The sequence below is a fragment of the Lissotriton vulgaris genome, chromosome 10 (genome assembly GCF_964263255.1).
Source record: "Lissotriton vulgaris chromosome 10, aLisVul1.2, whole genome shotgun sequence".
Taxonomy (NCBI): domain Eukaryota; kingdom Metazoa; phylum Chordata; class Amphibia; order Caudata; family Salamandridae; genus Lissotriton; species Lissotriton vulgaris.
This window is the reverse complement of record NC_141698.1, coordinates 929255750-929270494: the sequence shown is the minus strand read 5'-3', so window position 1 is coordinate 929270494 and position 14745 is coordinate 929255750. Positions and strand designations below refer to the sequence as shown.

At 42.5% G+C, this 14745-nt stretch overlaps 1 protein-coding gene across 1 annotated transcript in view; it reads right to left on the bottom strand.

Annotated features, from left to right (window-relative positions):
• Positions 1-14745, bottom strand: part of COL28A1 (collagen type XXVIII alpha 1 chain) — a 689953-nt gene that overhangs the window by 342865 nt on the left and 332343 nt on the right. Inside the window, exon 19 of the mRNA XM_086941924.1 lies at positions 12806-12877. Coding sequence (XP_086798050.1) covers positions 12806-12877 — 72 coding nt within the window. The remainder of the gene's footprint in view (positions 1-12805; positions 12878-14745) is intronic.

Genomic DNA, 14745 nt, shown 5'->3' with positions numbered 1-14745 from the left:
CTGATGCCTCTGTGTAAGTGTGGGTCCCTTGTTTCAGAAATAATTGCCGGAGTAGAATTCTCCTTTTCTTGATTATGGCAGGACAACAGCAAAGAAGGTGCGGCCATGATTTGTGTTTGCAATTACATAACCTGCAAGCACCTCCGTTGTCTTGGTTGGCCCATGCTGGATTGAAGTCCAGAATCGGTAGGCACAGCAATCGCATATACATAATCTCTCTCCGGGTTGTAAATTTGAGGGTAGCTGATAGATAGGGCTGAGCTTTTGCCACCAGATAAGAAGAGTTTAAAGGGCACACGAACTCTTGATTTTAAGGAAGCTTGATCTTGCTGAAATGAGGCCAGTCACACTTGTCTATTAAAGGTCTTTTTTCATATAGTATACGAAATAGGCTCCAGAGTGATCACTTGCACGATGCGTGGCAAAGCTTCTTTTTGCTCGTTCTGTGATAGTTGTGCATAGATTAACTGCACTTTTACAGGGATGCGGGTATGCTACTCACCTGTGCACCTCCTGTGATATAGCTACTTTCAGCACTATGTGTATTTAGGTCTGGCGTTCACAGGTATATAATATGTGCGTTCGAACAATATGCGATGTGTGCCTATTCACATACAAAATAAGAATTAGAGAAGTCAAAGGGTGGGCAGCTAACACCAGACCTACTGGCTTTGCATTACTTTTTTGAGAAGACAGTGCTGATTGCATGCAGTTTGTGTGTGTTAGACGCCTGGTTTCCCATGGTACGATTATTTCCTATATCATTGGTGCGATGAGAGGGCTGTATTGACATGTCTTTACCATGTAGCCTTTATCATGTGTGGTAAATATCTTTAAGGTAAGTGAAACGTATATAATGTTTTTGGGGACCCTTTTTTGCCATCTAAGCTTCCTTTACCACAACTCACCCCTCGAGTTACCAATACCTCCTTTTACCACCCACCCCATAACCCTAAATTTAACCTTACTATAAGAGATACAAATTTACCTTATATATTTACTTGCATGGTAAAGGCTGTTTCCTGTCGGGCGAGGGCACCTTTTTTGCTTTCCATTTTAGGTAGAGCATTCAAGACCTCTTGTATATACTTTAGTATATACTTATATGTGTATGTACTTTGTGGACTCTGAAGATCAGCCCCAGGACTTGTCTGCTTCCATTTAGGGACGTTCTTTCTGTTCAACTGCCACTATTTAACTGTCTAGATAGAAAACGACCAGTAGAGTTCAGTAAAATACCAGAATTACTTTCAGCTTGTTCAACTGCCTCTATATAACTGTCTTGATAGAAAACGACCAGTGGAGGTCGTAAAATACCAGAATTGCTCTCTGCTTGTTCAACTGCCTCTATTTAACTTTCTTGATAGAAAACGACCAGCAGCTGTCAGTAAAATACCAGAATCACTTTAGCATTCTCTAGATTCCAGTTCATATAAATTGTCTTCCACCCGTAGACAATAATATTTTTTCAAATCTTGTTCTTTCAGTGATTTGACCACCGAATGCCCTGATTTTGTATTAAAAACAAAGCTTTGGACTAGACCATTTTTTGCTGAAAGGCAATATTTCTCTCCATGTGTTCCCATACCTGGCTTGTCACACAGTTTGGTGCTTTTCTTCCCTCTATGTTAAACAACAGTAGATGTTTCAGCACCCAAGATAATGTGCTGCATAGCTAAATACATATTAGGTCCCAGAGGCGAGACCAATTGCACTGCAAATGCTTGTTTACTCTGAATCCGAATCATCAAACCTTAAGTTTGTCAACACAAGAGGTTGGTACCGGTGAAAGAGTAGCAGGGAACGCCTTACAATTAGCAAACAGATTTTTTCCCCCTGAGTCAGTTAGATTCCAATGACTGACTATCAAAATATTCCCCTACGCCTTTTACCAGTTAAATCAGGGCACTTCTATCCCGAGTATATTAACGAGGGAGAAAGGAAGATCGAAAGACATTTTTAAGGTACTCAGCTGGAACATAGCAGGCTTAAAGAATAAGAGAGATGGTCGTAGGTGGTTTGGTCTGGTAAGGGAGTACGATATACTGGAGTTTCAAGAAACATGGGAAACCGAGAATACATTTTGGCTTGACGGTTACACAACTTATTCGGAGTATGCACAACCCTCTGTAGCGGGCCGACCGAAGGGCGGTTTACTAACATTGATCTACTTAAATGTCAGGGGTAGTCATAGTAAACTGGATTCTGGGTTTATTAATTGTCTAGCGGCCGAGATTATCCCTGTGAATGCACCCAAAGTACGTGTCCTTAATTTTTATAATTCTTTTGAAAAATCGTGTATAATTGAACATCTATGCAGTGTAAATCACTTTATAGATTTATATACAGAGAAACAAGTCACCCAGTTCCCAATTGTTTTGCTGGGAGATTTTAATATTCATTTGTGCAAAACAAATTGTCTGGTCTCTGACGACCTTGGCCAGGGTTTTCACTTAGAGACACACTTTGAACACACTCAACAAGGGGGGTATTTAGAGGATTTTTTAGCTGAATTTGGATTGGCACATCCAAACCTGACAGAGGACGGGGCTGGTATTCCCTCCTTTAAGGGCAGGGGTATGTTTTTAACAATCTGTTACAAAATTGTTAATACAACCTTACATCCCCTGGTATTGGATTATGCTGCTCAATGGTCACATTTTAGTGACCATAATCCCATCCAGCTCTTTTTACGAGGGTGCCTTAAATGGAGAATATCGCCCCTTCACCTACCATAAAAACCAGGGATCAAGGTCGTAGACTTAAATGGCCAAGGTTGTACGAGATCTTTTTCTAAATGATTTTTTAAGAAGTGTAGGGAAGGAGATAGTTATATGTCAAGAGGGTAGCCAAGGGGGAATTGAGATTATCACAGCGTTTGACAGGATCTGTAAGCAGATAGCTAGTACCCTTTCCTACCCTAATACGAATACGAATGTATCAATAATGGCAAGAGGTGGTTTGATCATAATTGTTCAGTTGCCCAAAAGAAATTACTATCTGTTTAAAACAAAAACCTCAAGATCGAACCTAAATAGCTGCTCTGAGGAAAGACTATTAGCAGGCTTTGCGTATCTGCAAATCAGAGATCAAACATGAAGCCTGGTATGCACTACTGCCGTAGATGTTATTTAGAACAGTGCGAAATTCTGGAACATTGTAAATAAACCCTTCTTTTCTGGTCTTGGGGGCACCACTGTCGAATGTAATATACCGGAAGAGCTGTGGTTTAACCATTTTAAACACATTAACAGTGATCAGCCAGACCAGGTAGACATAGGCACCACAAATATGGCTGCAGCATGTAGCATGGATTTCTCTGAAAAAGAAGTGGCTGCAGTCATTGCCCAAATGACGTGCAATAAAGCACCTGGCCCGGATGGGGTGCCTGCTGATCTTTTTAAGGTGGACATTACGTTTTGGTAAAAAATATTGGCAAATGTATTTAATATAGCGTGTCAACATGGTCTGCCAAGAGCCTGGTCAAAGTCAATTATTTTTCCAGTTTTTAGGTCTCGTGTGGGTGTGGCAGCAAAGCTGCCCCGCCCTCGGAGAGATCTTGTAAACACAAAGGGAGACTAAGCCCCGCCCCCCCCTTTCTATTGGGTAGCGTCAGCGTTCATGGTAAACGCTGGCTTCCCATTAGAAGGGAGGGTTTTCCGTTGCCGCCCTGTCCGCTTTTGGAACGGCCCCTCCGGACATGGTAGCGTGCATTACGGCCGTCGTGACGAAGTTTCTTATCTGAAGCTTCGTCACGCTGCCTTGTTATGTCTCGCTAGTTTAAGTAGGAAGCAGCAGCAAAGTGATGCATGGCCACTCGCTACCGTTATTGCATTTCATATGCATTTTTTTAAACTTGCATTGTCCGTGTTTATTTAGGTGCCGGGTCTATTTACTTTCCCAGTCCGACCTCGGGTGCCGCCGTCCTGGAGGGAGTGAGAGTGACAGCAGAGTGAGAGACAGCAGAGTGAGAGTGACAGCAGAGTGAGAGACAGCAGAGTGAGAGTGACAGCAGAGTGAGAGACAGCAGAGTGAGAGACAGCAGAGTGAGACTGACAGCAGAGTGAGAGTGACAGCAGAGTGAGAGACAGCAGAGTGAGAGTGACAGCAGAGTAAGAGTGACAGCAGAGTGAGAGACAGCAGATTGAGAGTGACAGCAGAGTGAGAGTGACAGCAGAGTGAGAGAAACAGCAGAGTGAGAGAGACAGCAGAGTGAGAGACAGCAGAGTGAGAGACAGCAGAGTGAGAGTGACAGCAGAGTAAGAGTGACAGCAGAGTGAGAGTGACAGCAGAGTGAGAGTGACAGCAGAGTGAGAGACAGCAGAGTGAGAGTGACAGCAGAGTGAGAGTGACAGCAGAGTGAGAGTGACAGCAGAGTGAGAGTGACAGCAGAGTGAGAGAGACAGCAGCGTGAGAAACAGCAGAGTGAGAGTGACAGCAGAGTGAGAGTGACAGCAGAGTGAGAGTGACAGCAGAGTGAGAGACAGCAGAGCGAGAGTGACAGCAAAGCGAGAGTGACAGCAGAGTGAGAGAGACAGCAGAGTGAGAGTGACAGCAGAGTAAGAGAGACAGCAGAGTGAGAGAGACAGCAGATTGACAGTGACAGTAGAGTTAGAGAGACAGCGGAGTGAGAGTGACAGCAGAGTGAGAGAGACTCAGCAGTGTGAGTGTTCCAGAGAGAGCAGGGTATGATTGTGCGCTTACACGGTGCACTGACACACAGGAGCTAAAACAAAGAACTGCTGAACATGTGTCTTGGGAGCTTCATGGAGGCAGCAGGCCCTCTGTGAGGGGAGCAGCAAGGAGAGGATGCACCAACCAATCAAGCGCAACTACTCACATGTGACGGTCTTAAGGTGTGGGTAGGGGGCAGACCCTCTAAGTGCTGGGGTCACTGTAAGACCCAGGTCATGGAAACACAACAAGATGAAAAGATGCGTGTTGTTAGGTCTCAGCACTTTCATGAACACCTTACAGAGCATCAGAGGTAGCGCCTCATTTCATGAATCAGCCTGAATATTGTATGCTGTTCAAGCCCACACCCACCCCAAGCTAGAGGAGCAGGCTAGTGAAGTAAAAGTTTTTCAATGACATCCTTTATCTGTTGACATTGCCAAGGTTGTACGGTCAGGGTAAACAAATGATAGGCCCATGCACACGTGCTCGCAGAAGCCTGGAACATCTGTGAGAACTCGAGATTGCCATAGCAAACCTTCATCTACTTTGCATCTTCTTACAAAGAGGAATTTCTGGCTTGTGGGTCCCGCCATTCCATGTTCCCGGGTGCATCTTATTTAATGATATACCTTGATAGTACAATGAGTAAAACAAAAAAAACAATGCAATAGGTCTCGCAGTTATGTGAGTTTAAGCTATTGACATTGTAAATAACAATGCCTTTTATTTTTATTTTATTTTTACAAACTTAAATAAAAGCCATTTTTATTTACAATGCCAATAGCTTAAACATGCGTAACTGTGAGACCTATTGCATTGCAAATGCTTGTTAAAAAAGGGCAGAGAGGAGATCCCAGGGGTTATAGGTCTATATCATTGATTTACTCTGCGGTCAAGGTGGTAGGCAGAGTGATCCTTAGTAAATTAACAGATTGGATTAATGAACGCAATGTCCTGTCAAACCTTCAATACAGTTTTTGGAAAGACAGGAGCACCTTGGATCAGTGTCTTAACCTACATCTTCTAGTAGGGAAATATACCATAACCAAGAAAGGGACACTCCATCTTGCTTTTATGGATCTGTCCTCGGCCTTTGACCGAGTGAACAGATCCAAGCTTTGGGAGCCGCTGCTCTTACTGGACATGGGTAAAAACATCATGTATTTTTTGTCAGACTTGCACAGGGATCTTTCAGCAACAGTAAGGTTTGATCAAAAGGGTAATCTTACACAAGAGATTGGTATTATAAGAGGAGTCAGACAGGGATACATTTTGCCCCCCCCCCTGCTGTTCACCCTTTATATCAAAAATCTAGACTCGGCCCTGTGCGGAGCAAGCAAGGATAGCCTACGTGTGGGGAATGGATTGATTCCGGCACTCCTATATGCAGATGACGCTTCTTGCTTGCACGCACAGCGGTGGCCTACAGTGCCTTCTGAACTCCTTTGCTGATTTTATGGGTTCATTAGACCTGAATGTAAAATTTTCAAAATCACACACTATGATTATGGGAGTGAAGCCAAGAAAACCCAAAATGCATTACTGCAAAGGAAATGAAATAACTAGGGTTACTACATTCCCGGAGCTAGACGTCTTATTTGAGGACAGGAGCTCATGGGCCCCACAAAGGAAGACGAAGAGAAATGCCATGGCAAGATCGACGGCCGCTGTGCTTGATTTTGCTCGAAGGTTGGGTGCCAAGCCTGTGCAAGCAATGTTAAACATATACAAAGCCAAGAGTATTGCTATTTCGAATTATGGTTCTGAAATCTGGGGATACAGGGATTGTGAAGAGCTTCAAATAGTGGAAAATACATTTTGAGAAGCTTGCTCTCAGTTCCTTCTTATTTCATTCATCAAGAAGTTGTTATTGGTTTTGTGGTAGACTTGATTAGAACGGCCGTCTTTCTCAAATGGATCTCGATTTGGACCAATACAGAATTAGTGATGAACCAGGAAATTATACGAGACTGCCTTACACTAGATAGGGCAAGTAGCATTCCTTGGCTTAGCTACGTGAAAAGTATAGCAAGGCTGATAGGCCACCCAGAGGTATTTCATAAACCAGAACCATTATGTACAAAAGATTTGGTGTGGGCTAAGACCTCATTTTTAACATCTGCAGAAATAGAGGCCAAAAGTTCTTGAAACCTACTCTAGGGGCTCACCAAATTGTAAAAAACACTTATTTAATGGAGCCTTATGTAGACATAGTTTCTAAGCGCCAACATCGTTTCATTTGAACAAGACTGAGGTTTAATTATCTGCACTTTTTATTGGCCGAACCTCAGGGAAGGAGAAAGATAGAGGATCTGGGATCCATGCAATTGTGATAATTTTTCAAGCCAAGACACTTTACACTTTGTCCTGTTTTGTAAGCATTATTTACACATTCGTAAAAGCTTTATTTTCCCAATTTTAAATGACAAAGGTTTTTTCAGGCTAGGCCAGCACTGATATATTTGCAGATGCTGAATAATCCCTGGGAAACCTTTAATGCTGCTAGCTTCTTAGTTGCGGCAGTCAGAGAAAAGAAAAAAAGAGGGTTCACATGATCTGACAAATTAAATGTTTATCCCTTTTTAATGTGAAATATTTTTCTCTCTCATGAAATGTAATTTATATTATATAATTTGAACTTTTTAGTGAACTTTTCTAATTATGTTTAGTTTTAACCTGGACTGCATATCAATTATGATTGATTTTCGCTTAATGGTCATGCACTTTTTGGTTTTTACTCAATGGATAATTTTAATATGCTTTTAAGGTTTTAAATATCCGAATAAAGCAATTTTGACTGATTGACTTTGTGCAGAAACCCCAGATTTAAATTGAACCAATTCAATACTTTACATCACATTCACATCTCTCACAAAAGAATAGGCCAAAAGTATGATGAGCAATAGACAAATGTCTCAGGTATAATAAATCATCAGCAGTCTTTTCTCACATGGTCTGGAAGTGCACAGAGATTAGGTACTTCTGGTGAACTATGTTCACCCTGGTCTCTGAACTTTCTAATAGGTGACTGTAACACATCCCAACAGAGTGTCTGCTAGGACAGATTCCCAGAGTCAAAAACCTAAAGAAGCCAACTAAATCCGATTACCTAGCATATGTTTGAGCAAAAAAGAGCAACATCAGCACCCTACACAAAGCTGTGGCTAAAAGACCTAATAAAATGGGAAGAGGCATAGAATGATGATCATACAACCACAGAGAGGAAGGGCGGGGATGCATATGCATAGGACAACACCCTGAAATCCAGGGGACCACAAACTGATGAATACTCTCCTTGACCGGTTATAACCTAACTAAAGGTAAGACATCGACAATTATAATTGCAACAAATAGATCTATGCCACCAAGATTGTTTTAAAATTGAAAAAGTGAATGAGGGCTTGCAAAAAAAGAAGGTGAAGATTAATAACAACATTTGGGATGGAGTTACATAACCCTCAATGAAAAGTAGAACATCACACAAAAGACATAATCTGAAATATTTGGCATCAACTTGCTCGGGGCAACACAACATGTGGTAACTGGAGATAATGTAACTGCCACCCACAATGAATACTATATAGTAATTAGCTCTTATCTTGGTGCTTTACAAGCAACAATACAAAAGTAACCCGGATTTTTAAAAAAGCAAAGTTCTCTTTTTCCTTTTCTTTTGTGCAATACATTCCTGTTTATTTTAAAGATGTTACAAAATGAAAACTGTGTACTAAGGCTAAACAATTGTAGAAAGAGACTCTAATTTGTAAATATTTGAAAAATCGTTTAGCAAAAATGTATGGCTTAATATTTTTTTTTATGAAAGCTCAATAAGAATCAATTAAGAAAAAATCTATTCCTGAATAACTAGTCCACTAGCTTAGGATAAACCAGAGACCGTCCAAAGGTGCATGGCTTACTCTTTCCTTTGCTTGGTAATACTATGCCAGTAGTAGGGAATAGGTCAATCACTGCAAAAATTTCTTTGAAATTAAATAGGATTTAGTTACAAAACATTTTAATGTTTTTTTTGCCAGACATATCACATGGTCTTCATACTTTGTATGGTATTAATATGCTAGTTAGTGACTGGGTGTTTTCTATGTCACTGTTGAGGTAAGCCCTGTTAAGAAAGGATCTGGGACAACATGCCATAGTGTAATACTTCTAGCTAACAAAGTATTTGGTAGGTGACCTGCTTAGAATCGTATGATGATCCATCAGCACCCATCTCATTTGGCATCTGACAGGTTGTTAATGTCATTGCTCTTGACACTCTAATCCTTGTTGCCAAATTACGCTGGCCATACTGCCAAGCCACTTGATGCCAACTTTGTGCTCCTTTTATGTTTAGGGTACAGAACATCCAGGTAATGTCTGAAGTCTTTCTGGATCACAAAGGTAAGGAGCTCTAGCCCTTAAACACAGTGAAGGATAGTTTAATTTAATAATTAAAAACAAAGAAAATCACCTTGTAAAGCATGGATAACATCTTAATTTAATGTCAAACAACAAATGGGTACGTTACCGAGGCATATGATCTAGAATCTTATGTAACATAGTTTTTGGTTTTATTACTCAGCTCATATGGTGCCTGATTCACTCCAAATTATCAAGCGAGAGTCAGGTGATGAACTGCCTGGAAGAAAAGAAAGCATGCCAGCTTGCAATGTTGCCCGGCAGGCTGCATCTCTGTCCCTGGACTATGATACTGTCTCTGCCACTTTTGACCCGGAATAGGAAGGAAAAGGTCACTCCAGTTTATTGGTTAATAATCATTTGAGGTCCAGACTTTGCATTATAAAATGTAAGAGCTGTAGAAAATCTACCTTTCCTGCATGGCCCCCCTATATTTTCATCTGTTTCTGGACTATATTTGTGCTGGACTTAGAAATTTGTGTACTGTTACCCCAGTACTGTTACTCCAGTAAATGATGTACAAAATGCGCCCAGGCCCTGTAAGTTACATGCCACCGGTGGATTGCAGCATCGGTTGTGCCATCCACAGAAGAGGCTTCAGGTCTACCATGTGTACTTTGAATGTAGCAGTCTAAAAATCTGCTGTAAAACATATCATAACAATGCTTCTGACAAGCAGGAAATACTGTTTTTAAAAGGTCACCCCTAAGTACACCTTGCTGCCCACAGGGTAGGGTGCCTGATATTTTAAAAGTGGAACAATGGCAAAATTTAAAAAATGGCATGTTTCTCCAGTGATTAGTTTCCACATTCTGTTCTCCCTGGCATGGCTGTAGCTGAATACTAGAAAATGTCAAAATACAGATTATAAATCTTAATGTGCAACCTTAGCCAGGAAGTGACTTCGGAAGTCATTCAAAGACTATTTTTCATATTTAGCAAAAATCCAATTCAATATTAAAGTCTGACGTTGAATAAATACTTAGGTAAAGTAACTTTAGAAAGTTATGTTTTATTTGCCTGAACCTCGAGTTGGCTAATTAGGTTTAGCCTACTGAAAGCAAATGATAGCTGGTCTGACTGTGTTCGGCCTTAATAAGGTGCGAAAATGGCTCCCAGAGCAGTAAGAATGGCTTGGATGTGGGCAGGTGTTTTTTATTTCTCTTGCAAGAAAACAAGTTATAGAGGACCCAGCAACAAATTGTAAAATGGCCTGACCTGTCAAAAGTAAATGTAAGGTGAAAGATGGAGAAAGTATCCCTTTGTCCAACCCATCCAAACCAAATTAACTTTGGCTAGACACCATACTTGTGTGCAAGGGAGAGACGGTTCAATATAGCACACAGGCAACCAGGTTCTGTGATTAAAGATACATTTGTCATTCAGCCGCGGCCCGTGGAGGGAGCTGAGGTGGGGCAGAGAGGCGGGGCGGGGGAGGGGCAGGGTAGGGGGGGTGCTAAAAACCGGCATAAGGATAATTGGAGGTAAGTAAACAATTTAATTAATACAATGAATTTCGTAGAGTGCCCTGCATCGCAAAATGCGATGCAGCGCGTGCTACGAAATTTGTTTTATTAAATGACTAGGAAACATTGTGCGAATTTAAAGAAAATTGCAATTCTGCACCCATGCAAGGTTGTAAACCTTAAAGTGCTGATTTCAAAATTGTTCTGAAAATTGGGCATAAAGTTAGCAGTTACATACCTACTCCCTCTGAAATTTTCGCCATAGAAATGATATATTTGCTAATGAGAAAATGGGATTCATAAACGAATTACAGGGAAAACTGTGGCAGTTATAGCTTACTAGGAGTACTCCGGGAAACATTTCTAAATTCTAAAAAAAATATACTCCCAAAAATATACTCCAAAAGTAGGAGTAAACCTACGAAGGAAGATTTACGATTTATATAATTTAGCTGCCTCGTGAGACATCCGATCTGACTCCCCATGCTTCTTCTATGATTAGTCTTATCTCAAATGTGAATCACACCTGAATAGCCAGACCTTATTCATGAAGCATTCTTACTCAGGCATGCTTCATCGCTTTGTGAATCAAAAATACCTTTCTTTTAGGGAGTAACGAAATCTTATTCCAGGAAGTTAATGAGTAAGACACATCTTAGGCTAGAGTACGGCACAACTTCTTAAAAAATTTGCTTTATAAATCAGTCCTGATGATTCAGCTCACACAGGACGCTTTGAGGCTGGGACCCACAATCAGCAGCGTCTCCTAAGTTAAGGCGGAGGAGCGTAACCCCACCGCTCTCTGAGCAGTGCAACAAGGACAAATAAAATGACAATAACACAATGGTATCATTTTATTTTTCAGTACTGAGCCAGGGCGCGATGGGGCTGTGCTATCTTGGCGTACAGCAGCAGCCAGCAGGGAGGAGGAGTGGTGGGCACTCTTGGGGCCAGATGTAGGAAGCGTAATTCCGGTCGGTAACAGCCGAAATTACCGAATTTCAGCCGTTACCGACCGGAATTAGGCTTTTCATATGTAGGTGGCTTCATTTCAGATTCGGTAATTTACCGAATCGGTATTTAAGAATTCGGTAAATTACCGATTCTTAAAAATACCGAATCGGTAAATTACCGAATCTGAAATGTAGGGAGCACTCACATGAGTGCTTTTCCCATCTTAGGATTCGTTATTTACCACCAACTAGAAGTTGGTGGTAAATAATGAAAACCTTAGAAAAAGCTTTCTTTTTGCTTTTGCAACACTGCCATGTTGCAGACATACATGCCCTTAGGCTTTAAGTCATTGCACATGAACAGGCTGTAATGTAGCTGTCATAAATACTTCTCTTCTGCTAGCAAACTCCATGAACGCTTTCCACTTGTGGTATTAAAAGAAAAACGTATACATGCCCTTAGGGCATGTATGTCTGCAACATGTGCACCTATACACATTTGAGGGGTGCAACAGGGTGTCAAAGTGACACCCTGCCACCCTTCAATATTTTCCTCTTTTACCGATTCAGTAATTGACATTCATTCCAATGGGCCTCCAGGCCCATAGGAATGAATGGCAATTACCGAATCGGTAAATTCGGTAATTTTTTCTGAAAAATTACCTACATCCCATCCTCGGTATGATTCGGTATTTAAGAATCGGTAATCTGGGATTACCTACATCTAGGGATGTATTTGCACCATCTGGATTTTTAACACACTCCTATTCCAAACTCTCTTGGAATGCATTTCCACTCTTGAATAACATGAACCTTTTTCCTTATTTTACTATGAAATCGAAGCAGATACTTGTGATTATTTTACATGACATCCTCCCATTACTTACTAAGTCATTTCCCTCCTGCCTGTCGATGGGTGGGTGGATTTCCAATAAATTTTCTTTAAGTCATTGCACATGAACAGGCTGTAATGTAGCTGTCATAAATACTTCTCTTCTGCTAGCAAACTCCATGAACGCTTTCCACTTGTGGTATTAAAAGCAAAACGTATCCGGTTCTAATCATTGTGGAAATAACCACCCACCATACACTACTGACCACGGACGTTTCTCGCAGATGAAGGATGCTGGAGTTAGGAAGCGAAATTGATGGGAAGGAACACTCCTACCTCCGTTTAATCCCTAAAATGAAAAGGCTGCCAGCAATGACATTAAAGTCCGATTCATAGTCAGCCCCTTTGAATTCACAAGATGATAAACATGTTTTATACACGAATAAATCAAGAATATTTACCTTTTTTCCCATCTCTCCGTCTTTTCCTTGTAATCCTGGCTCTCCCTGCAATCCCTGCAACCCGGGATCACCCTGAAGAAATCAAAGTTTTAAGAAGAAAGTTACAAAAAATAATAATAGCACATACGTTTATTTAACACTACATTAACACTATTTTTACTTCCTACATTCAAATTTTGGAACATATATTATGATATACTAGATTATGTTATAGGCTATATCAAACTAAACCAGTGCACAGTAGACAAAAAAAAAGATAAATGTTCAATACAACATTTATTTGGCAGATCACAACACATGGCGTTTATATAAATTAATCCAGCTCTTTAGATTTCATTGCTTTTCTTTATATACATATAGTTACAGTCACATATTTTATGTATTAAATCTTTTATTGAGCAAAGATAAGCATCATGCACCTCACAACCTCATTCTGGCCGGCGCCGATCTGGGGAAGCCAAAATCCAGAGCCCCACTGTCGCCCACACATCCCTAGCGGGGTTCACTTTCGTTAACACAGCAAGCCGCCTACAACCCAACCGGGCCGGCCGCGTCAAAAGAGGTGCCATAGAGGTGCAAGCTAAGCAACAATAGTGCAAAAACGCAGAACTTTAAATAACCCCCCAGTACCCTTCCCTCCCATTCCCCCCCTCTCCTTGTCCAATATTGGGGATAAGTAGTAGGTCACTGTCGGTCCTCTACAGGTCAGGTGGCGCTGCGCGTGTCGGGGCTTTGCGCTTGTGGGTGCGCGTCTTGGGATCCGGGAGAGGGGTTTCTGCGAGGCGCAGCAGACACAGGTAGCGGGGACAGCTCACCTCTCGAAATTCCCCTGTTAGGAAGGTGAGGAAGGGCTGCCAAAGCACCGCAAAGTCCGCCCCCCTCCCCGCTGCAGCCAATGACAGTTTCTCCATCCCCAGGATCGCCCAGAGACGGTGTAACCAACCCAATTGTTGCGGAGCATGGGCGGCCCTCCAATGGGCCACAATATTCTGGACTGCTGCCCCCAGAGCCAGTGCGATCAGCCGCCCCCTCCAGGATTTCAGAGGATACATGAGGGCGTTCGGGAGGCCTAGTATGATGTAGAGTGGAGAAGTGTGGCTCACTGGTTAGAGCAGGCAGACCCTGAAGCAGAGGTCAGACCCGGGACCAGGGTTCGATTCCCGACGCGGCAGGGTGTTGAGCTCAAATGTCCACGGACTTGATAATTCTCGCTTCGGTGCCTGACCTAATCATGGGTTCACACTCTGCAACTCTGGGCATTAAGCTTGCTTAATCTCCACAACGGCCCCCCGCGGCGGGATGCCTGGCTTTCACCTTGGGGATGCCCTGTAGGGGCTATCTCACAGGGAAAAACCAGGACGGGTTCCCAAGGCAAGCGCGGAGATACCCCTTCGGGGGTCGATTCTGGCGCTATATAAGAAATACAATAATACAATAATACAATAATGTAGGCTGGGAAGCGAGGTAGCTGCATATCCAAGTGGGAGTCTATGAGGTCCAGGATAGGGGTCCAATATGAGCGAAGCGCATCGCAGCCCCACAGCAAGTGTTCCAGAGTCCCTAGTTCCCCGCACCCCCTCCAACATCTATCGCTAACCCGGGCGTCCCATTGGTGTAACCTCTCGGGCGTATGATACCAGCACGTGACGACTTTGGTTAGTGTCTCAGTGAGCCCAGTATGGTGTGCTGAATGCCTGGCCCTGTGGTACACCCCTTCCCATTCTTTCCTTGTGAGCTGTCGCCCCAGATCCCTCTCCCACCTAGCCTGCCCTGCGTTGTATGTGTGGACATGAGTGAGGAGCGCAGCTGTTGATAGAGGTCTGAGATCAGTTTTTTGTCCGAGGTGCGTGTCAACAGCCACTTTTCATAAGGCGTGAGGTGTCGTTGGGCTCCTGGTTGGATCGAGGGGTGAAGCACCCAGTGTCGTACTTGCAGGTATT